This window comes from Nannobrachium achirus, assembly GCF_963921795.1.
Source record: "Nannobrachium achirus genome assembly, chromosome: 16".
Classification (NCBI taxonomy): Eukaryota; Metazoa; Chordata; class Actinopteri; order Myctophiformes; family Myctophidae; genus Nannobrachium; species Nannobrachium achirus.
The window spans coordinates 45,533,208-45,555,601 of record NC_137823.1 but is presented as its reverse complement, the minus strand read 5'-3'; the positions used below and the strand labels follow the sequence as shown (position 1 = coordinate 45,555,601).

General features: G+C 46.4%; 1 protein-coding gene across 1 annotated transcript in view; it reads right to left on the bottom strand.

Annotated features, from left to right (window-relative positions):
* Window positions 1-22,394, bottom strand: part of otofa (otoferlin a) — a gene marked incomplete at both ends in the record, with an annotated part of 141,530 nt that overhangs the window by 10,098 nt on the left and 109,038 nt on the right. The window contains 19 exons of the mRNA XM_080744973.1: window positions 7,375-7,463; window positions 7,837-7,979; window positions 8,572-8,732; window positions 9,684-9,854; window positions 10,151-10,278; window positions 10,386-10,523; window positions 11,172-11,306; window positions 11,655-11,830; window positions 13,426-13,501; window positions 14,130-14,267; window positions 14,396-14,425; window positions 14,669-14,850; window positions 16,195-16,357; window positions 17,176-17,337; window positions 17,456-17,578; window positions 18,368-18,439; window positions 19,289-19,450; window positions 21,819-21,953; window positions 22,108-22,232. Of these exons, the coding sequence (XP_080601099.1) occupies window positions 7,375-7,463; window positions 7,837-7,979; window positions 8,572-8,732; window positions 9,684-9,854; window positions 10,151-10,278; window positions 10,386-10,523; window positions 11,172-11,306; window positions 11,655-11,830; window positions 13,426-13,501; window positions 14,130-14,267; window positions 14,396-14,425; window positions 14,669-14,850; window positions 16,195-16,357; window positions 17,176-17,337; window positions 17,456-17,578; window positions 18,368-18,439; window positions 19,289-19,450; window positions 21,819-21,953; window positions 22,108-22,232 (2,509 nt within the window). The remainder of the gene's footprint in view (window positions 1-7,374; window positions 7,464-7,836; window positions 7,980-8,571; window positions 8,733-9,683; window positions 9,855-10,150; window positions 10,279-10,385; window positions 10,524-11,171; window positions 11,307-11,654; window positions 11,831-13,425; window positions 13,502-14,129; window positions 14,268-14,395; window positions 14,426-14,668; window positions 14,851-16,194; window positions 16,358-17,175; window positions 17,338-17,455; window positions 17,579-18,367; window positions 18,440-19,288; window positions 19,451-21,818; window positions 21,954-22,107; window positions 22,233-22,394) is intronic.

Sequence of the window (22,394 nt, the reverse complement as noted above, 5' to 3'; positions counted from 1 at the left end):
AAATGAAAAGGACAAGTCCGCCTTATAAGTAAGACACACTATATAAGGAAAACACAGGGTCCCCCCAAAGTACCCCAGGTGGCTACATGCCCACCTGTGGGAGGGGAAGATCCGACTCCTCTATGACGTAGAGGAGGCAACTGCACCCAGAACCGAATGCGCTAGCGAAGAGGATTCGATATCCAGGTGATAGTAGGCTGCAAAGGTAGAAGGCGAAGACCAATTCGCCGAAACACAAATCTCCTGAACGGAGACTCCCTTTGCCAGTGCCCACGAAGTAGCCACACCTCTAGTGCTATGGGCTTTAAGTGCCGCCGGCACTTCCACACCCGCACTAGAGTAAGCCAGCCTAATAGCATCCACAATCCACCTCGAAAGAGTGGGTCTAGACACCGGCTTTCTGACAAGAACATTGCCCATTTCTACAAAGAGCTGAGAAGAAGCTCTAGAACCAGCAGTCCTGTCACAGTAGGCCTTCAATGCCCTGACAGGACAAAGGCAATTCAGCCGTTCATCCTCCACCGAGACAAACGGAGGAGGATGAAAAGCCAGAAGAACAACAGGCTCCTTAGGAACCATCATGTTCTTAGGAACAAACTTAAGATGAGGCTTGAGCAACACCTTGAGATCATTGTTCATAAACTGCATGCACTCCGCAGACACCGAGAGAGCTTGCAGGTCACCAACTCTTTTAGCCGTGGCCAAAGCCAGCAAAAGAGCCGTCTTGAAACTCAAAAGTTTCAAAGGCATCCCTACAAGCGGCTCAAAGGGAGCCCGACATAGGCCCCCTAGAACCACCTGCAGATCCCAAACTGGGAACAAAGACCTAGTCACCGGCCTCAAACGTTCAACTCCTTGCATGAACTTGATGACCTCCGGGACTTTAGAAGGTGCCTTGCCCGCCACCCCCAGGTGACAGGCATTAATAGCCGCCAAATACCCCCTAAGGGTAGAAAATGCTAGACCACTTCTCAAGCGGTTCTGCATAAATTCCAGAATTTCCTGGGCTGACGCCACATGAGCCACCACAGGTGGAACACGCGACTCACACCAGTCCTCAAAGGCATTCCACCTTCCATCATAAGACGCCCTCGTAGAGGGCGCCTTAGCACTCTGAATGGTATCAACCACCTCAGAAGAAAAACCGGCTGCCAGCAGGTTTAACCTTTCACGTGCCAAACCCACAGGTCTAGGACCTGCAGGTCTTGGTGGAAGATCTCCCCCCTGGCCTGACTCAACAGGTCCCTGCACTGAGGCAGCTGCCAACCCGGTTCGCAAAGGAGAGGGGCGATCGCCGATCTCCACGTGCCCTTGTAGGGAGCCACCAGGAGCATCTCCAGACCGAACCTCCTGACTCTCTCCAGAGTGGGTCGGATTAAGTCGAAGGGGGGAAACGCGTACAGTAGACCTCTCGGCCACGTGTGCGCTAAGGCGTCCAACCCCAAGGGAGGACTGCCCTTCACCGCGAAGAACAACGGACACTTCGTATTCTCCGCTGACGCAAACAGGTCCGCCACTGGCTGACCAAACTTGCGAAAAATCTGGCTCACCACCCTGGGGTGGAGAGACCAATCCTCGTAGCGAGGACCTCCCCTGGACAGGAGATCTGCTCCGCTGTTGAGGAGACCTGGGACGTGTGAGGCCCTGATCGACTTGAGGCGCGACAAGCACCAAACCGTCAATTCTCGAGCCAGACGGTCCAGTGGCAACGACGACAGGCCCCCCTGTTTGTTGACATAAAACATGGCCGTCGTATTGTCTGTCCTGACCAGGACGTGACAATGCCAAATCCAAGGCTCGAAATGCTTGAGCGCCAGGAGTATAGCCATCAACTCCAAATAGTTGATGTGACGACCCCTCATCTCCAGAGGCCAAAGCCCCTGCGCTGTGCGCCCCTCGAAAGTGGCTCCCCATCCACTGAGACTGGCGTCTGTCGTGATCGACTTGTGGGAAACCACCTCGCCAATCGAGACTCCGCTGGTGAGGAACCCCTCCACCAGCCACGGAGACAGGGCGATCGCGCAGGAAGGGGAAACCGTAACCTTCTTGTACTTCAAGGAGGGCGGGATCCCGAGGGATAACATCCATCTTTGAAAAGGTCTCATATGAAACCTGCCCAAACGCAACAGATGTACTGCGGAAGCCATCATTCCCGTCAGTACCATGCAACTCCTGTAAGTGACCTCCTGGCCCACTTGAAAGGAGTCGAGACATTCCCGAAACCTGTCCACCCTCTCCTCTGAGAGACGGGCCGACATGTCGGATGAGTCCAGAAGGACCCCAATGAATGTAAGACGACTTGCTGGAGTCAGCATGCTCTTGCCGTGGTTGACTATGAAACCTAAGGCCTTCAGGTGAGCCAAAACCACTTGTGTGTGACGCGCCACTTCGTGGGCGGAGCTCGCTGAAATCATCCAATCGTCGATGTACGTCGCCAACCTGACGCCCTGCTGTCTCAGCGGGGCGATGGCTGCTTCGGTCACTTTCACGAAAACCCTCGGGCTCAGTGACAGACCGAAAGGGAGTACTGTATACTCGTACAGGCGACCCTCGAAGGCGAACCGAAGGAATTTCCTGTGTGGGGGATAAATCTGGACGTGCTGATAAGCATCCTTCAGATCCACTGAACAGTGGAAATCCCCTTGCCTGACCGACCGTAACATGGTGGGTACTGTTAGCATCCTGAAAACGTACTTCTTCAGGTACACGTTTAGTGCCTTTAGGTCCAGGATGGGACGTAGCCCCCCCCCCTTTTTGGGCACCAGGAAATAACGGCTCCAAAATCCCATGCGGGATTGGGTCCTGTCCAGCTCCACTATAGCACCCTTGCTTAGCAATGAGCTGATCTCTTCTCTCAAAAGACTTGCTTTTAAACCACGTGCTCTGGTATGAATAACCCTGCTCGAAAGCGGGGGTATATCTGCGAACTGTAACCTGTAACCCCTGGTTATCGTTCGAAATACCCAATGGCTCGGGTTGCATAACTTCCACTGGCGCGCACAGCGTGCTAGCGTGTTTTGAGCGAGAGAAACCCCACCACTGTGCTTCCGTGACGGCGGAGCTTTTTGGCGGCCGGACCGGAAGTGGGGAACCTGCGTATCCGTATCCGGAACGACCGGATGCGGAGCGCAAGGGTTCAAAAGGCCGCATGGCGGAAACACCTTCTGGTTGTACCGCTTGATTAGCGGAGCTATTTTGCGGCGGGACCGGAAGTGGGGAACCTGCGTATCCGTATCCGGAACACCCGGATGCGGAGCGCGGGGGTTCAATAGGCCGCAAGGTGGGAACACCTTCTGATTGTACCGCTTGACTAGCGGAGCTCTTTTGCGGCCGGACCGGAAGCGGGGAGCTAGCGAATCCGTATCCGGTGAAACCGGAAGCGTTCGGTTTTCGCTCGATAGAGCGACAGGAAGAGCAAAGCGATTCGACTGATAAACAGACTCGCCCACAACTAAAGCATTCTCCCCTGACAGGAGAGGAACTTTTACGTTTAATACCTGCTCTAAGGCCTTTATGCTTGTCCCTTGACCCGGGCTCATAGTAGGCCGACAGAATTTCTGACTCAAGGATAAATTCATAGCATCGCTCACGCGAGGGAAAATCCACTCGCGCGCATGAGGAACCATATAATTGTTTGACGTTAACATTACTGGTTGCTGATAAAACCTCTGACTGATTAAAGAGTCCTGACGGGACTCCATCATTCTTACAGGAGGCATGCATAAAGGATTCATATTGTCGACGCGAGGGATATCCCACTCGCGCGCTTGAGGAACCACATAATTGTTTGACATTAACATTATTGGATTCTGATAAAACCTGTGATTGATTATCGAGTCCTGACAGGACTTCATCATTACTACAGGAGGCATGCACGATGGGGTCGTCTGTGCTAGTGCGAGAGAGTTGGACAGAGACAGACTTTGCTCTTTCAACATGTTTATTGTCGACACAGGAGGCATCAAAATTAACATTTTCATTTCCCCGACACGGGGTACCGAAAAACGCCCTCGTTTGGGGGGAGGGGGACCGAGAGACACCTCGGACCCCCGCCCCAGCACAATTCCCCTCTTCAAAGTGTCATTTGCGCTGTCCCCTACCGCGGCCACCGCGGTATGAAGACTGCTGCCTGCCATCCTTGGACGGGCGGCGCGGCTGAGCGCGCTCGGGAACCACAGCCTTGCTGCGGGGCCTGTCAGGCGCCCTGGCTGCAGAGGCTCCCCTGGAGGAAGACGAGTGCTTCTTAAAAGAAGCAGAGCGGCCCCTTTCCTTGGCGCGGGAGGAGCGGGACGTCCTCCTAGCTTGCTGCGGTTCATCCTGTGGCACTGTGGTGGACTCGACGATGTCCTTAGCCGCCTTGAAGAAGGTAACTCTACCCTGCAGCAGCTCCAAGCCCCCACCCATGAGGGTGGTGGGACTGTTCTCCATGTTTATGAGAGACTTGTACATCTCCTCGCGAGGACCTAGAGGCTTCTCGCCCACGTCCCTCTTAGGCTCGAGGTCGACATAGTCGAGCCAGCGGGCTCTCTCAGACTGGAGGTTGTAGTCCATGGACCTGCCCATCCACTTAACCGCATGCCAATTGACCTTCAGCATGATGTCAAATAGAGTGTTCAGTTCAGCTGTGTGCTCCCCCGTGGGCAGACCTTTGACCAGGTCCTTGGTGGAAGCGAGCAAGAGCTGGATCAGATTCAGGTCCTTAGCGGCCAGAGCAGCGGACCGGTAGGCGTTACGAGCCCTGTCCGACTGCAGCTTGTCCTCCAGGACAGTGAACCCCGGCGGGTTGGTGCCGACGGGGCCAACAAACGGCCCGCTTTTAGCTGTGCCTACATCTTTGTACTGGGGTCTGACGGAACTCAGAAAAGATTGTGCCAACAGGTGGTCCAGGTTAGGGCAGGTGGACATGCCTGCCTCCGCACCGCCCACCAAATCCAACACAGAAAAAGGCAGCTTCCTGGGGTCTTTATGTGTCTTCCATGAGGAATGGAGGGCCTTGGTGAAACCTTTCACCAGCGGCAGCCTGGAGAGGACATACGGGGCGGGAACCGAAGGCTCCTGCCCGGGCATTTCGTCATCATCCTCGGCCTCTTCAGAGGGGAGAGGAGGTGGCAACTCCTCTCCAACTCTGGCCAGAGCTCTCATGTAGACTGTGAGATGATCCAGCATTTCTGCTGCAGAATCGACGTCCTCTGCTCCCGCTTCACTCGCTTGACTGGCGGGTGGAGGGGCAGTGGTGCCTGAGGAGGCCTGGGAGCTCCCTGCGGCGTCCAGTTGACGTGCTGGAGCCGCAGGGGCATTACCTTTCACAGTGACCGTGAGTCGAGAACCCTCGTCCTCGACGGAGTCCTCCTCCTCCTCGGCCGTGTATCCAGAGTATTCAGAACCAGAACCCTCGCTCTGACAGGAGCTCAGGTCCGACTCTCGCCTGAAGGTCTGGACTGTTTTGGTGATGCTCACGTCGAGGGGGACGTCCCCGACGGTCACATCCAAGCGTTTCTTTTTGGGCACCGCGCCCGAAGGGGAAAAGGCTACCGGAGATTTCTGGATGTTAGCCTTCTTGGTCGCCTTCTTAGCGGCGACTTCACCAGACCCGCCAGCTCCAGTGACAGTGGAGCTAGCTGCGGTCGGTTGCGCGGCAGGCGGTGTCTCATGTAGCACGGCGCCATCTTGACTTGGAATGGCGCGCTGATTGCCAAGCGGATCTCCGGAAGGCAGCGCCGCACCTTGACCAACGGTGCGGGCCGCCTGGGGAAGGAAAGACTGGGCTGTGGGGTTGAGAGCAGTGGACCCACCTGGTGGAGCGCAGGCCCCGAGGCCTGCCCTGGCTAGGTAGAACCGGTGTATCAGTACATCGTGGTCGTAGGCCACGCAGCAGTCACAGAAAGGTCCTGCTCTCCCCTGAGGACTCAGTGCAGAGAAGGCGTGTGCAACGCCCATGCAGCCGACACAGAGATGGTGAAGATCCTGTCCGTCGATGAGTCCTGGACAGCCTGGACATTGCCTCGGCAGGAAGGCCAGAGGATCCATGGCGAAGCACTGTAGATAGAGTTAACCAGAAGCAGACGAGCTAACAAGCTAACGGCTAAGGCTAGGCCACGCTTGATTCGGGCAGGGCCTGAACAAGCGGTAAGCAGTGTAGCTAACGTTAACAATAGCAGACGAGCTAACAAGCTAACGGCTAATGCTATGCCACGCTTGCTTCGGCGTAGGCCTGAACAAGCAGTAATAATCCTTTGTTATAAAAGGAAATAACCGTCGATTTAGGACGGAACAAGAATAAGTATTCTTAAGTACGGGTTAATTCAACACTCGCCAGTGGGCGACTCCAATGCCACCGCTTTAGGCTAATGCGCGAAGAATAATAATACAAAGGCTGAGTTTCAACTTATCTGAATGTGATATCGCAGAGAGTGAAAAGAGAGGATGTTACTTCCGCCTCCGGGGGCTTATATAGCCTGGAGGCGGGTCACTCCGGTTTGAGTGACAGGCCCTTCCTACCTACGTTAGTACGGGAGCTGAAGTAGTTTCTCTGAATGATCGCCAGGGGGCGTCATTACCCAAGTGGGAGGTCATCCTGGAATATTGACAGTAAACCTACAGTTCACATGATTCATGTATCGTGTGCTTCATCAACACCCAATAGGAGGATTGATTGTTTGGAACAATACACAATTTTTTTCCCCGAAGGCAAGTATAGATCCACATTTTTCTTTTTCTATCTCTGAACACACAAAACAAATCAACTGTCAAGCTGGCTGTGGCAGCAAATTACTGAATATTGAATCTTATGGGAATATTCTTTGTTTAAATTATCCACCATTGCTGTAAAATAATTTGCTGATTAAATGAATGGTGATAATGCAACTCTTTCTATCTCAATGGCTCTGGCTAATACTATATGCATTATGCAATGTGTTTGTTTGTTTGTCAAAGTTAAATTATCATTTTAAGTAAGGGATAATGAACAGTGAGGTTGCAATTGTTGAGAAATAAACCGATTCAGGACCCTGACTCAAGGCAGAGGGGTTGAATCACCCCAAAGGCATTTATTTCTCAATTTCTCAACGACAACCTCACTTTTCGCTATCCCGCTTATTACATGGCTACTTAATACTCATATAAATATATAAATAATTTGACACAAAGTATAATAACAAAATGTGTTATTGCTTCTACAAAAGAATGTGAATAGTATGTTATTCATAGAAGCAGTGTGCAATTGATAAACAACAGACCGCAGAATACTGTAATTGAAAAATCGTAATCAAGCATTTCGGCCAAGCCATGTAATGAGCCAGTAGTTTTCATAGTGGGGGCCGGGCCACGCTTAGCCGTGATAGCATTTATAGTACTCGTCTAGAAATCGGGTCCTACCTTTTTGGTTTCCGTGGCGATATGTCAACGGCAGGCCCGGGGGCAGGCATGTCCATCGGGAACATGTCTACCCACATCTCAATGTGACCCTGTGGACAACACACAAGAGGACAAGTCTAGTAGTGGCCGTAACCTCAACCGCTTCGCAACTCAAAGCTACTGGGTGTCATCTAGAGATGGCATTTATGGCCCTTTGAAGTGAGCCGGATCCCTGGGATCCGTTCCTTAAGAGCCGTTCAAAAGACTCTCATTTTAGTTACAAGTTACTTTGTAGATTTTGATTATAATTACAAATCACCTCAACCCTACCGGTATATACATTTCAGCCATATATACATTTCCGCCATTTGAAAATAGCCGATCTACAAGTTCACAATGCGTCTCAACGAGACGGCTCCCTACTGCAAACCGGATCCAATCGTTTATTTCAAAGAGCCGTTCAACCCTCCTGTGTCATCGTACCTGCTCGATGCCAGGTTTGTCAGGGTTGAGCAGGGGTCTGGTCTCCACGTGTTCGGGGATGAGCTTACAGCCCACTCTGGGGATCTCCTCCCAGTGGTTCAGCACGGTCAGAGCCAGATGCTCCTCCGAGGGCCTCTTCTGACCTACAGCAGGAGATAGGGCGTGAAAGACATGAGAGAACACAGGATAATGCAAGCAGTGATGGAAGAAGTACTTGCACGTTTGTCTTTTGAAAATGGGGACTGCCCATAAGTCCTACATCTCGATAACAATAAGCAAGGTAATACTTCAACACATCAACATCAATACATCAAATGCATAGAAATAGTAATCTAAGAAAAACTTAGGTAGATCAAGCATCTATTCAGTAAAAACTATAAAAAAAATCTAAAACAAATAAAAAATGCTATCTAAATTACATGTATGGTCATTGAGGGTAGGCAAATGCTACATTAAGTGGGCTAAGGTGAGTCTTCAGACTACGGCGGAAGCTAGGGAGTGAGTCTGGACTTCCACATATACATTTTCCAAGTTCCCGAGCCAAATAAACTCAAGGGGCACTTTTTTGGTTTGCACCCCCAATACACTTAGTGTGAATCCCTTCGCATATTCAGACGTACGAGGGAGTGGCGTCACTGTAGCTAAAATAATGGACGCATAAGGGACCTTTTTGTTACACTCTCAAAGTAACACAGAGTATATTACAGTCAAGATATGATTTTGTTTTTAACTTACCATTTTCATCTTCGATCTCCGTTGGCGCCTGGAACACGCGGTTGGCCACCTTAACTCTGCCCCCGGGCCCATAGTGAGGTCCATCTAGTTTGCCCTCTTTGCACAGCTTAGCCAGGATCTGACTGGGCTTCATAGGATCACGCCACGCGTTGTATCCATGGCTAGTGTTAACAAATAATGAAGATGTTGTTAATGATAGATAACCAAAAGAGACAAATGTTTTTGGTTTAATAAAAGTCTTCTTTTTTGTCTTATTTGTCTTCTTATGATCTTGACCTTGTGTCTTCAAGGCACAATGCAGATTTGATATGAATTAGGGTTATTATTCACATTATGCCATTCACATTGATTGGTAGATGAGTTATCTTTTTACTCCTTTTAAATCCAAATATAGGTCAAAATAGTACTCCAACTTAAAAACAAATGAATCTGGTACCACCTGAACACACAACACATACAATAATTACATTGTTGTCTAATGTTTACAGTGTTTTTTCAACACCAGTCGCTTGTGAGCATGTGGCACTTTAGACAGAAACCAAGAGAGAAACAGACCTCTGTATAGAAACAGTACAGAATATTGATATCCAAGTATGTATTTTCATAAATGCAGACCTATTAATACATTGCCAGTAGTGAGATTTTGATCCAACATGAGTTCCAGACGGCTCAACAAGCGGTCGTATCGGGCATGAGTGCTCACAGGAGAAGAAACAGAGACTAGTTACTAGTGCATTATTGACGGCTTGTCTGTAAACGATCTATAAACAATACATCTATAGTCAAGAAATAAACCATGTACAGTAGTTGCTCAATATTGACTATTTCAAACCTTCAACAGCTATTTTAAAACTTTGTTATCGAGAGTTGGTACTGTTTCCATACAGTAGTCTGTTCCTGTCCATCTCAAATGGTGTTGAGTGTCACTCAATGCAGAAATGGTTGCTATGTGTGTGGTGATTGGCTGAAACCTGATAAAAAGATCCCATTCCAATTATCCTTTGCGCGGCAAAGCCACAACATGCTTTGTAGAAAATAAACGAGGAACATAAAAAAAAGCACAGCTAGTCTTTTGATGCGCTTAGTTTTACAATGGATTGGTGGATGCTTACACAGAGTAGTTGGCGGCTATTCCACATGTTGCTCTGTGCTTGCTGTAGAAGCGGTTCTCCAGGTCAATCCTAGTCTCTCCTATGAGATCATCGGTGCCCACCAGGTCCCAGTCATACACCGACACCGATAGCATGGACTCCATGGGGAACGTGGCCTCAATGTCAAATGATCTAAACAGAAAGGATATGGTTTGTGGTGAAATATGAATATTGGATAAGAATGACAAAATTATGGCATGGATACAGACATCCAGTATGAGTCCCCTGATCTTTTACCACACTACTGTTTGCTTTGAACATATTGGTTTAAAGACCACTGTCACAGTACCACCAGAACCAGACCAATATAATATACAATATGTCTGTAGTGGCTTGGACTTGTCATACATTCATGCAAAACATTAACATGAACAGGGTATAATATGCTGTACTTTATAATAACGATTATATGGCTTATCTGCACTCACTTGCCAAAGACAGGGTTGAGCTGTTTGGAGATGTAATTCTCTTTGTCCTTCACCTCTGACTTGCCAAGTTTGATGGCAACATAGGGATCAGCCTTCCCATTTATATCAGCAGGGTGAAGATCTGTGGCCTGGAATAGAATAGAATAGAATAGATCATAGGCTTTACATTCTTACAGTACACTTTAGGGTTTTAGATGGTGGTTTGGAGCTGAACGTTAACCAAGTTCCTACTCACCCTGACCACATAGACACGGACAAGGACTTTGATGGGGTCATTGTGAGGAATGCTCTGGAACATGCCCATGTTAGGATCAAAGCCCGTGTCCCTGGTGATCTCCTCAGAAAGGGGTAGTTTGTACATACACAGTGAGCCCTGGGGTGAGAGGTTAAACAAAGTTATGGGGGTTAAAGCAATGGCAAGCACACCATAGTAATCTTGGGTTATGATGAACTACTGTAGTCTGGACTAGTTTCCAGCCCCATGGTTAGAATCATCTATAAAGAATAATAATAAAAAACAGAATGACAAAAATGTAAGAAATTATTTAAAATGTTCACTTGACCTAGCTTCTTAAATGTGAGACCAGCCAAATAACTCCAAACACTGAATGAATGATAAAGTGGCTCTGAAATGTTTTGTCTTTCAAGAGTCTTCTGTACTCTACTCCAGTGGTTCTCAACCTGTGATGAATACCTCTAAAATAACAAATTAAACATTGGTCAAATTGTCAAATATTAGAGGCAGAGATTGTGTAAAATTATGAAAATAGCCGATCTACATGCTCACAACGCCTTGCAACGTGAGGCGTTGTGAGCATGTAGATCTGCTATTTTCACAATAGAACCATGTTATACAAAATGTAATGTCTCAACTCTGCTCCTCAGGGTGGGGGGGTCCCTAGTTGAAATATTATTTTGGGGGTCGCGGACTGAAAAGGTTGAGAACCACTGCTCTACTCTACTATGATCTTCTTCTACCCTAAATGTGAATGCCAGCAGAAACAGAATAGCACAGTTTCACCTTGAATCTTCCAACGATTCTGTCATCATCCAGTGATTGTTCGTCGTCGTCCCCAGCCTTGCCTCTGTACAGGTTGAACGTATGGAGCCAATCCTCGAAGTCACCAAACTCACAGTCCAGCTCCTTGTTGTAAACCTGGATATAGTAGCAAAATACACACAAAGACTAAACGGCTGTCCATACTGTCGCCGACCACCGAACTTCTCGTTGGAAATGTCCGGTTCAACTACAAAACTAGAAAGATGCAATTGAAAATTGCAAGTGCGGTTGCCGTGATGCGAGTTTCGCAAATGAATTTGCACGTCGAAAAGTCTGAACTCTCCGGCGAAAATGCACATTTTGAGTCTTTGCATTTGCCATAATGTACAATCGGACTGTGTGACGTAACACAGGTGTGTGTGTGTGTGTGTGTGTGTGTGTGTGTGTGTGTGTGTGTGTGTGTGTGTGTGCGTGCGTGTGTGTGTGTGTGTGCATGACACTAACCAGTAGCTCGTCCACTTTAGGCTTCACCGGCCGTTTCTCGGCAGTGTCCCCGCTTGTGTGCCCGTGGCCGTGGCCTTTCTTTTTGTCCCTGAACATTCTCCTGTCCTTGGTCTTTTCCTTGCTCTTTGTGCCTTTCACAGTGAAGAAGTCATGGGGTTGGATATCTGACCGAAAGACTGAGTAGAAGGAAGGAAGGAAGGAAGGAAGCCATGGAAGCCAGGAATCATGGAGAGGTGGGTGGGGGAGGGTAGGACACAGCACTGCATGTCAGTCAACATGAAAGCTGACAGGTCTGCCTCTTTGGGGTTCGTTGAGACACTTAATTACCGCACCTTCTCGTCAAATAGAAAACATAGCTTGGAGATGATTGACTGGAAAGACCCAAACTGTTAACGCCGCAATTTCACCCATGTTATTATAATATATAAGATTCGAGTCAGATTCGTGTTTCAACGTGACATCAAATTGCTTAACATTAAAGGGTTTAAAAGGGGTGTATGCGTGTTATCCTAGGAAGGCTTTAGGCAAGGATTCATTCAGTGACACTGCATCGGCCAACTTTCATGTGTAGTGCAGCGCTGGGTGAGTGTGCCAACCATAGGAGCGCTTAGAATGGTAATGATGTGAAGGCTGTGTTGTAAGCGTGGATGGCGTGTGTAGGATGATAAAAAAAAAGCAGGCCAGCAGTGGAGAGAAAGCAGCAAGCGCAGTGTGCCTTTGCATGCTTGGCACTAAACATCAAACAACACTTCATTTCATGTAAAAGGCAGAATGCATGATTTCAGCAGCTGTGATAAAAGTGCAGGTGCTCTGCTTTCTATGGTATGTCACTGCAAGGACTTTCACAGGGCCAATAATGTTACTTAAACATCTTCATTCCCTATATATAATTCTAGGATTAGGTAAAGCAAATTAAAAATTAGCCTTTTTAGACAAATGCAACGATGATGCCATTTGAGATTGCATTCTACTTTATCTTGTGAGCTGTTGAAACTCTGATAACAACAACAAAAATCATGTTTATCTCAGGATCCACATATGAATGTTGTGGCTTCAATGCGTATTTCGGACTGAGGCCAGCTTGTGATGCCAGTCATCAACAGTAAGACATCAGTAGTCTTTGACACATATATGACGTATGACTCCAAATATGGTCATATGGCGAAATTAGCCCCAGAAACGTTGACAGACAAACAGAAAAATAGATAGTCTCCTAGACAGTTTGCTGCTGAGGAGCCATGCTGTAAAAACATCTTAGGGAGCTTTTTCCTAAAATGTCTACTGGCACCCATTGTTTTTGGTGGAATTAACCTTTCCCAGCTATAGAGGCAACAAGGCACCCAGGCATATCGGCAAGACCCCCTGCTGGTTGTATAGGGCTTTAATTAACCCCCTTTTAGACTTGGAGCGTGTCTGTGTCATGTTCGATTTGAACCGCTTTAACCATTATTTTATACTTTAGCTATTCAAAAATAGCAGGTATACAAGCTCATAGCGTGGCACCGAGTGCCTCGCTATTGCTATTTAATTTATATTTGTGCAAATTTTTGAATATATATATTTCAAATCTTTGCTTCTGGGGGTCCCTGGAACGAAATATTTTGAGATGGGGGTCCACGGCCAAATACATCTAATTTTGGGGGTCCTTGACCTGGAAAAGGTTGAGAACCACTGACATAGAAACATAGGTTTTTCAGAAAACTGTTAGGAGAACATTTTGTAGAATGGGCTTCAGGTCTCGTAGGGTTTTTAAGTGCTTAACATGAACTACCTGCTCCCTCTGCTAGTATCTCCATGTCTTCTCTCTCCTCTGCCTCAGCCTGGGCCACCTCCTGGGCCTTCAAGATCTGGAAGCCACCGCACAAAAGTGAGTCAGCTCTGCAGGGGTGGAGGGCTTTCACACTCCAATGCAAAACAGGAGAGATCCTCTCACTTATTACAACATACTAGTAACACTTATATAACCATTCTGCATCCCAAGTACATTTCGTTGCTGACGTCTGACTTGGGCAGAAACCTTGTATCTCCGTATTTCATAAATGAATTCCCTACTTCTGCATACAAGATGGCCTAGCAAAGGTACCAAAAAATTGCTGGTCTACAAACTCTCAAGGTGTTGCAATGTGATGCGTTGTGAGCTTGTAGATGAGCAATTTTTGCCTTTTTATTTTAACAATTAAAAATGACTTGCACAATGCCACAGTACATGAAGATACATTTGTTTATGATGAAAGAGAAATTGAAAATGGTTACATGTGTCTTTGGGTTTTATAAATATTGAACCAATGAAAAGTATGATCTTGTGAGTAAATACATTGCATCCATTGGAGCAAAGGTTATTTTTTCTATTTCCTGAAAAGTCATAGTTTTGTACATACAAGGTTTCCACCCAAGAGCAATGATTTGTTTCTGCTGTTCACATGATGTACATTTCACTAAAACACAGACAGGACAGAACAGAACAGAATCACACACCTCCATGAGGGTGTCGATGGAGGCAAAGTATTTGGACCACCAGTCGAGCATGCTCTCATCCAACTCCTCCTCTTCCTCCACCTCCCCCTTCTTCTTCTTCTTCTTTTTCTTTCTCTCTTTCCCGTATTCTTCTTCATTCTATCGAGAGAGAATGGGGGGCTCTCAGTTGTTTGTTTTTCCTCTTTATTTCTTTATTTGTTTGTTCGGTGTATTATATGCCACCAGCATTTAATGTTTCTATGATATACAGCAGGTTAATTACTTACCATGTCAACCTTAACTACTGCATCAGATGTCTATGGTAACACAGGGGGTGGGTGGGAGGGGGTGGGGGTAGTGCAAACACAACAAAACACAGATTAATAACAATCATAACTTTTCATAAGGGATAACATGTAGCGACAACAACTGTAACAGCTTGGAAAGCCTCGTCAGTCTTGACAACATCTAACTACCGTCACACACACACACACACACACACACACACACACACACACACAAAATCTTTAATCTTAAGTTACATGCAAACACAGGCTTACGGGTTCCAACTTGACCACCGTGTCCATCTTTCGGATGGAGGGCTCCGCGTTCTCCATGTTGACTATGGCGTCACCTGCGGGGCGAGAGAGGGTGCGGGGCGGGGTGCGGGAATAGATGCTGTTTGAGGAGCGCGACTGGGAGCCCCCATTGGCGAGCACCATGTAGCCATTCATTAGCTTAGCTGGAGAGAGGCCACGGAGTGGATAAAGATGTCAAGTTTGACAAGGTTGAGGAGGAGGGCCGTCGGTAGGAGAAGACAAGGCGTGGTCCAAGGACGTGCAAGAAGATATGCAACAGTAAGAGGTAGGTAGATACAGTGTGAAGGGGAAGAATAGAGAAAGGGACAGAAGGAGGATTTATGAATACACGATAAGGGACAGGTTGAGGAAGGCAGAAAAGGTGGAAAAGTGCCAGAAGCAAGCAGAGAAATCAGAAAAGTCAGTAAAGCCTGAGTTATACTTAGTTGACGGCTCACAATGTGAATGCGGCAGCTAAGTGTATACATCAGGCATAAGGAATACAGATTCACACTACAGTGACCCTACAGTTCTTGGGTAAAATAGCATTTGAAAACATGATTCTGTTTCAACCTGTGAGTATAGGAAGGACGGTAGCAAGCTATCAGGCTACGAAAATGCTACTGTAGATTGACTTGAATCAAATACAAATGCTTGATGAGGTTGAAAGCACATACATTTTTCTTCTTCTTTTTTTCTTTTAACAAAATTAATGCTATTAGACCTAGGTGTGGCACAGTCTGATTTAGAATAAGAAGAAACATAGTATAATAAAGAATAAACAAATTGTCCTGTAACTGTCTGATTCATAAGACTTGTTGTGGTAGACACTGTAGGAACAAACTGTGTGATAATAAAATCTTAAAGCTATACTGTGTAAGTTCAACTAGTGGTCAGTAGCGGTATTGCTTTTTTCGGCCGTTTTTCGGCCGGAGTCGTCGCGGACCACCGCCGCGGACCACCGGAGCGGCGCCGCAAACCACCGCGACCGATAGTAATCCGTGGAGGGGTAGAACGCATGGTAGAACGTAATTTTCTGGCCAGGATTTGTGGATTAAGAGGTTAAAATCCTTCACCATGGTAAACACTGTAGCCAAGCGGAGGCGCTTCCTGGAGACCAGAGCAGATAAACTGTGATTGGCCGGTAGTGTACCATGTGTGCATGATCGGCGATGTGATTGGGCAACGTATACACAACGTATACAGATGATGCAGATTACGTCATTTTGGCGCGAAATCCGGTCCACGGCCAGGATCATAGAAAACATATAAAGAGAAGGCTTCAGAAGCTGAAAATAACGGAGTGGGTGTTCTAAAACTTTAGCGATTTAACAGTTAGGACAATTTTAAGATTTGTTTTATAAAAAAAGTTACATGGTACAACTTTAAGGTCTTGAATTCTGGCTCCCAATTTAAGAACTTAAATTCATTACAATTTGTCCGAACAAATATTGAAGACTAAACTCCCCCTGCTCAGCGTTAGTAATGAACTGTATATGCAACAGTACCTGCATTAGCCCAGTTGTTGCAAGTCTTGTCTGGGGCGCTGTAGATGAAACGTCTCAGGCTGGTGACAGCATGGGAGCCCACAAGGGTGTAGCGACCGAATGCCCTGCAGTCCACCACCCTGATGTTCAGAGGAGGGTGGAGGAGCTCGTTCTCAGGAAGGTCCTGTGGTCAGAGGGCAGAGGTGGAGTAAGCTCAGGCTTAGGATGAGTTTGTGTTGGGTGGAAAACTCCCAAACTGTTCATTTTCAGGATTCCAATTGAAATATCGCAAAGCGTCTTGCATCGCAATGTGTTTTGCAGCTGGGACCTAACAGAATAATAACCTTTTAGAGTATTTGTAACCACTGTTTGTTGATGAAAAGTCTTCTCTGCACTCCAGTCCCATGACTGAGCATGCATTAAAAAAAAGTCACAGTAGCCACACAAAACATGGAGTATCTAATCAAAATTCCAAATGGACTTATGTAATCATCTCATACAATTCGCCCCAGCAGTGTCAACTCCCAAAATTATCGAGGTGAACAATCAAAATAGATGACACAAGTAGATAGTGATAGATTGTAATAACTTAATCAGGATTAATTTTGGCCCTGTGAAAAATGTTGATGCTGGGTACATACAGCAGGTGCTGAAGAAGTGTATTGCTTTTCAAGAAGGACCATTATTATTCATTAGTTGCCATTTCTTTTCAACATTTTAATTAGTGTATGTGTAAAGACCTTCATTTAGTGTGTCTTAGTTGTGGCTGTATTTACCAGATAAATGTATGTTCAAGGGGATTAGAGAGTAGAGCACATATGGCTGCTCTGAAGTACCGTTATGGGACTAAGCTGTGTGCAGCTAATTAAATAGCTAAGCAACAAGAAGTCAAGATTACTTTCATGTCAAACCTATTCTTAAGAGATTTGAACAGTGTTGTTTTTTTAAATGTTCCAAACACGTTCCAATAGTTTCAAATATCTCATAGTTGGTTGCACTTACCACCTCAAACCACTTGACCAGTGTGCTGAAGTTGGGGTTTTTCTTGTAGTTCTGGATGAGGGCAGATTGGACCCCTCTGCCTGCACACTCGATGTCCACACGAGGCCGGTCCACCTGGGCCAAGTTGACCCTCTTTAGGTCCCTCAGGCCCCAAAACAGAACCTGGACCACGGAGGAGATGTTGGCATTAGGGTCAAAATGGGGCACAAAGCACCTACATTTTGTGTTGTCCGACAGTGATGATATGATATCTAAAAGATGATACTGATAAGATTCTCACCTCTATGCGGTAACGACTGAGGACTGGCCGGATGCCCAGGGGCACGGGGAGAATGGGTCCACGCTCTGAGTCCGTTGGTCCTTCTGATAGGGGAGGAAGGTCTGCCCTGCCTGCTTGACCAACCTACTCAGAGAGGGAAAGCAGAACTTAAACACAAGCAATGACACCATTATTTCCAACAGCAATGTTTTCCTAAAATAGTGAAAATAGCGATGTGTCATTTCCATAGACCAGCGGCTATTAAGGGGTTAATTCATTGTGTATTTTTTAAAGTTTGCATCCTGGGAATACACTGATTTCTCTTTTGGGTCCTGTGCTGTAAAGGTTTGGGAACCCCAACCTCATTAACACTGAGACCTTTACTCTAGCTGGTAAAGAGATAAGGGAAATATGTACTGAGGAAGTGAAGATGAATGAACTCAGTACACACTTGTCAAATAACATCCTCCCGTTGACAGAGATAAAAGACCACCACAGACAGATGGATCTTCTCCACCACGAGAACCAAGTCAACCGAGCCGTTCCGTGTAGCATATTTCAGGGGTTCTGGATTCATTTACATATGACTCGGTTTCAGAAAAGGTCAGATAAGGTCAGATAAGGTAATTCAGAACCCAATTTGGGCCCTGCTCTTTACTTTTTTATGACTGTTTTTATGATGTACTACCAGTACCTGCCCCTTCAGGCGTGGTTGTGACCAAAACAAATATTAATATCACAGAAGGTCACAGTGCTGTACCCTCGTAAATCAGAAGGCAGGAGGAGTCTAGTTTACTCGGCTAACAGTGCTGCAAAGTTTCAGGTTATGGATGGTTCTGGGTTACTGCTTCGTAGTTGAACAAGAGCCAAGAGTCTGCGATGTGTGACTGGCCCAGGGGGCAGAGGGGGGTGGACAGAGAGTAAAAAGAGCACCTTGATCTGAGGAACAGCAAAGTTATGGACAGCAATCAGAGCCCGCCTCATCTCCTCCTCATCAAAAGGCATCTGTGGAGAGGAGGAAGAGGAGGAAGAGAGAAAGAGACAGAGAGGAATATTGGGAGGCAATGATGAAGAGATAGACAGGGATGAAGAGTTGAGGAGGAGGATGGACAGAAGACCGGAAGATGTTGTCTCACATGAAGGCAAGAGGAGGGATGTATGGGGGGAGGGTTTAGAAAGAGTTGGGAGGGGGAAATTGTAATAGAAACACAAAGGACAGTACATAAGAAGACAGGCGAGCACACAACAAGCCAAGGCAGAGAGACAGAGACATACTTTGTATCCAGGTCTTGTCGGGCAGTCAGGCGGGTCTTTCTGTCCAACACTTGTTGGTCCCAAACAAGATCGCTTGAATACTACTGTATGGATTGCCATGCGAGTTGCAGAGCACATTCAAGCCCCCCCAGAGAAAGCTAACCAGTTCAGTGAGTGACCCAATGACCCTTTCCCTCTATCACTAGTTTTCACCACCCTTAGGCTTCAATTAGATTTTTAATTTAGGGTACTTTATTTGACACTTTAAAGTACATGCTCACAACGCCTCGCAAGTTCTGCTTTTTTCAAAATGTCTGCCTCTAATATTTGACTGTATCCTTACATTGTCACTTTAGAAATGGGCAGATACCTTCTATACACTTAAACGTTATGTTGGTTTGTTTACTGTTGCGTGAGAAAACAATGTTGCACATTAGTTAATCATCTGGGGACCCACCAAAATGATTTGGCGACCCCCCTAGGGGTCTTGACCCACAAGTTGAGAACCACTGATTTACAACATGTCACAGTGTTTGGTTGTGTGCGTGCCATGTGTGTGGGTGTGTGCCATGTGTGCATTCCTGCATTCATCCATCTTACCTGCAGCAGCTCGAAGGCAGCCAGCAGGTCCCCTGCCGTGCTGTTCCCTCTGTAGATCTGGTAGTACTCCAGCTGCGGGGGGAACCTCGGAGCGCAGTAGTGCTCGTCACACATCTTAGTGATGGGCTTGGCAAACGCCCGACCTATGAACTCTGCCTTGCCCTGAGCGCCCACGCACGTCATGACACCAAACAGCCGGGGGACAAGGGAAGGGAGTTAGACAGGGGTTTGGGAAGGTGCGGTTTCAGACGGCGGCCACTAGATGTCAGTGTAAGTCCAAGGTGCACGTCTGATGCGATTTGGGTTTTCAACAGCTCAAAATAACTGGTAAAACAGGCCTTGCCACCAATCACTGAGGATTGAAGAGGTGGTTAACAAAACCCACTTCATGATACAGTAGTTTAATTTAAATGTATTATGTAGGCTAAGATGTAGCTAAACTTTAAATAATTCACAAGCGATGGTTGAGAGTGTACTAAAGCCATCGATACAACTCCAGTCAGTTGTATTTACAGTACAAATCATATTACAGACATAGTAGTAGTACTAACTAGCACTACCACTAATGCTAAAAGAAAAAGAGAAAAGCAGCATGCAACAGGGCTAAGACGTCACTGGTCACTTGGGTCGCCAGCTGAACTACTTCTACTGCAACTTCTAGGACAGAACTCATGGATTAAAGCGAAAATCAAATCAAACTACTGGAAATGTCTGGAAAAATAGCACTCCAGAAATCATAGATTGAGGCTTTAACCCATTTAGGCCTGAGGCCGATTCTAAAAAAGCCTTCTAAATCCTGACCTAGGTTTTCTGAAAAACGTAAAATATTTATTCAAAAATTACCAAAAATAAAATAAAAACAAATATGTTGCTATTTACTGTACATCACTGGTTCCCAAAAAGTGGGTCGGGACCCATTTTTATGGGTCCCTTAATTTTGTTGTTTCCTACTTTTCTTCTTTTTCCAAAACATTTTCCTAAAAAGCTGAAATTTCATCACTAGAATATCGCCCGCCTTTGGCGGGCGAATCCTAGTGTTCGCACATAAATCCTTAGTCTAGTTGTGGGAAGAAAAGGATATCATCATCATCATGGCCCCAAATAACTTTTAAATATCTTGCAATTGGCGACGAGTCTCGACTCTTAATAAATCGGCAAGAGTGCCTCTCATTTTCAATACAAAGGCTAAGCTATATAAGCTCTCCATCATCAGCAATAGTAGTCAGTGGTGCGTGTTCCCCAGACTCCCAAGCCCCCACCGTTGCGCTTAGGTTCACCGGGAAAAACTCGGTCGCGAGAGGCGACATGGGTTCTGAAGGCAAAGGTAGTCAGTGACGTAGCGGCGGCTCCGGCAGAGAAGTATAGGTTCCACTTGCGCAAAGGCACGTCGCATCCGCATACGTCAGGGACGTTTACTTGAGAGACACGGAAGAAGGAGAGACTGTAAAGGATAAGTGATTGTCGTCTCAGGAAGAAGGACAGACCTTTCAGGAAGAATGATATGTGACGTAGCACCGTTCGCGGCTGAGGCAGAAAAGCGGGGCAAAGAAGGTAAAAGAATGCATAAAGAGACAATAAATAGCGACGGTCCAAAAGCGAGAGGTATGATTGTGCTGTTGGTTAAATGGTTTTGGGAATTGGGCCGTGGGTCTGTGCTAACATAGCTGCAGTGTAGCAGCGGGATACAGTACACGGGGCGTGATTAACTTCTCAGGGAGTGGCTAACTTCTAAATTGTATATAAGGATTAAAAGAACAATTAAATGATTTTTCTTAGTCATTTCATTCAAAAAATTAAATAAAAATCTAAGATTCAATAAATTTGCAATCTGGCAAATGTTCCGCCCCAGGATAATGGACGTTGGGCATATTTTGATTATCGCGATAATATCGCAATTTCTTTGGTCACAATAATCATGACATGACATTTTCATATCGTCCCATCCCTGTGCGCAACATGCTTCCATATGGAATTCAAATGATTCCATATGGATGAAGCGACTGAGAACTTTAATCCACAAGTTCTAACTTCTACACTATTGGACTTTCACACTCTACTTTGCCAAGACAGCAGGGCCAGGGGTCATGAGCAGGAACAGGGTGGAAGGAAGAGGTGAGAGCAGACATACAGTCAGAACACACAGGGTGGACAAGCAAGAACAAACGCCTTTAGTTTTTGAACACTAAATAAAAGACAAATGTTATCTTCATTAATCATCAACGGTAGTAATGAATACAAGCATTACGTGCATTTATCGAGGCATCTATCCTTCTATCCATCCATTCTTCCATAATAATAATAGAAATTATAATAATAATGCATCCAATTTACATAAAGTCACTTTACAAAAACAGAACAAATAAAAACTTTATCTGGCTCATAGCTTGTTAAAAAGCTAAAAACTATTTATCCATCCATCCATCTACACACCCACCCGTTATCCATCCATCTCTCCTAACTTCCATCCATCCGTCCATCCATCCCTCCCTCCATTACTCCATCCCTCCCTGCCTCCAGAGTAGAATCGTACCACAGTGTCCTGGTCGTAGATCTCCACTACGATGATTGGAGGATCGTCTCTCAGCTCGCTGGCCTCGCCATAGAGTTCCACATCGTCGAACACTAGCAGCTGGTCCCATGTAGGACACAGAGTCTCGCTCAGCACCTGTGGTACGCCAACACCAACTGTTTTAATGCTTGTGAAACAATACGCTTCACTACATACACAATACATGGATGAGTTAATGAATTAATCCTCTCGTTCTATCGCACATGCATGCACACACGGCCTATATGCAAACATATGTGTCCGTCCGTACCTCAGTGACCTGGCTGTGTGTGGAGAAGAAGACCCTGGCAAAGGGGTCTGAAAGTCCACTGCTGTCAGCAGCAAACAGACTGCGGGCCTGGTACATGTGTGCTCTCAGCTGGAAGACCTGCTTCACTGTAACATGCACACGCACACGCGCACACACACGCACACACACACACACACACACACACACACACACACACACACACACACACACACACACACACACACACACACACAAAAGAGATACATAAGAGATACAATACAAGGACACAAATATGACAAGGTGCTGTC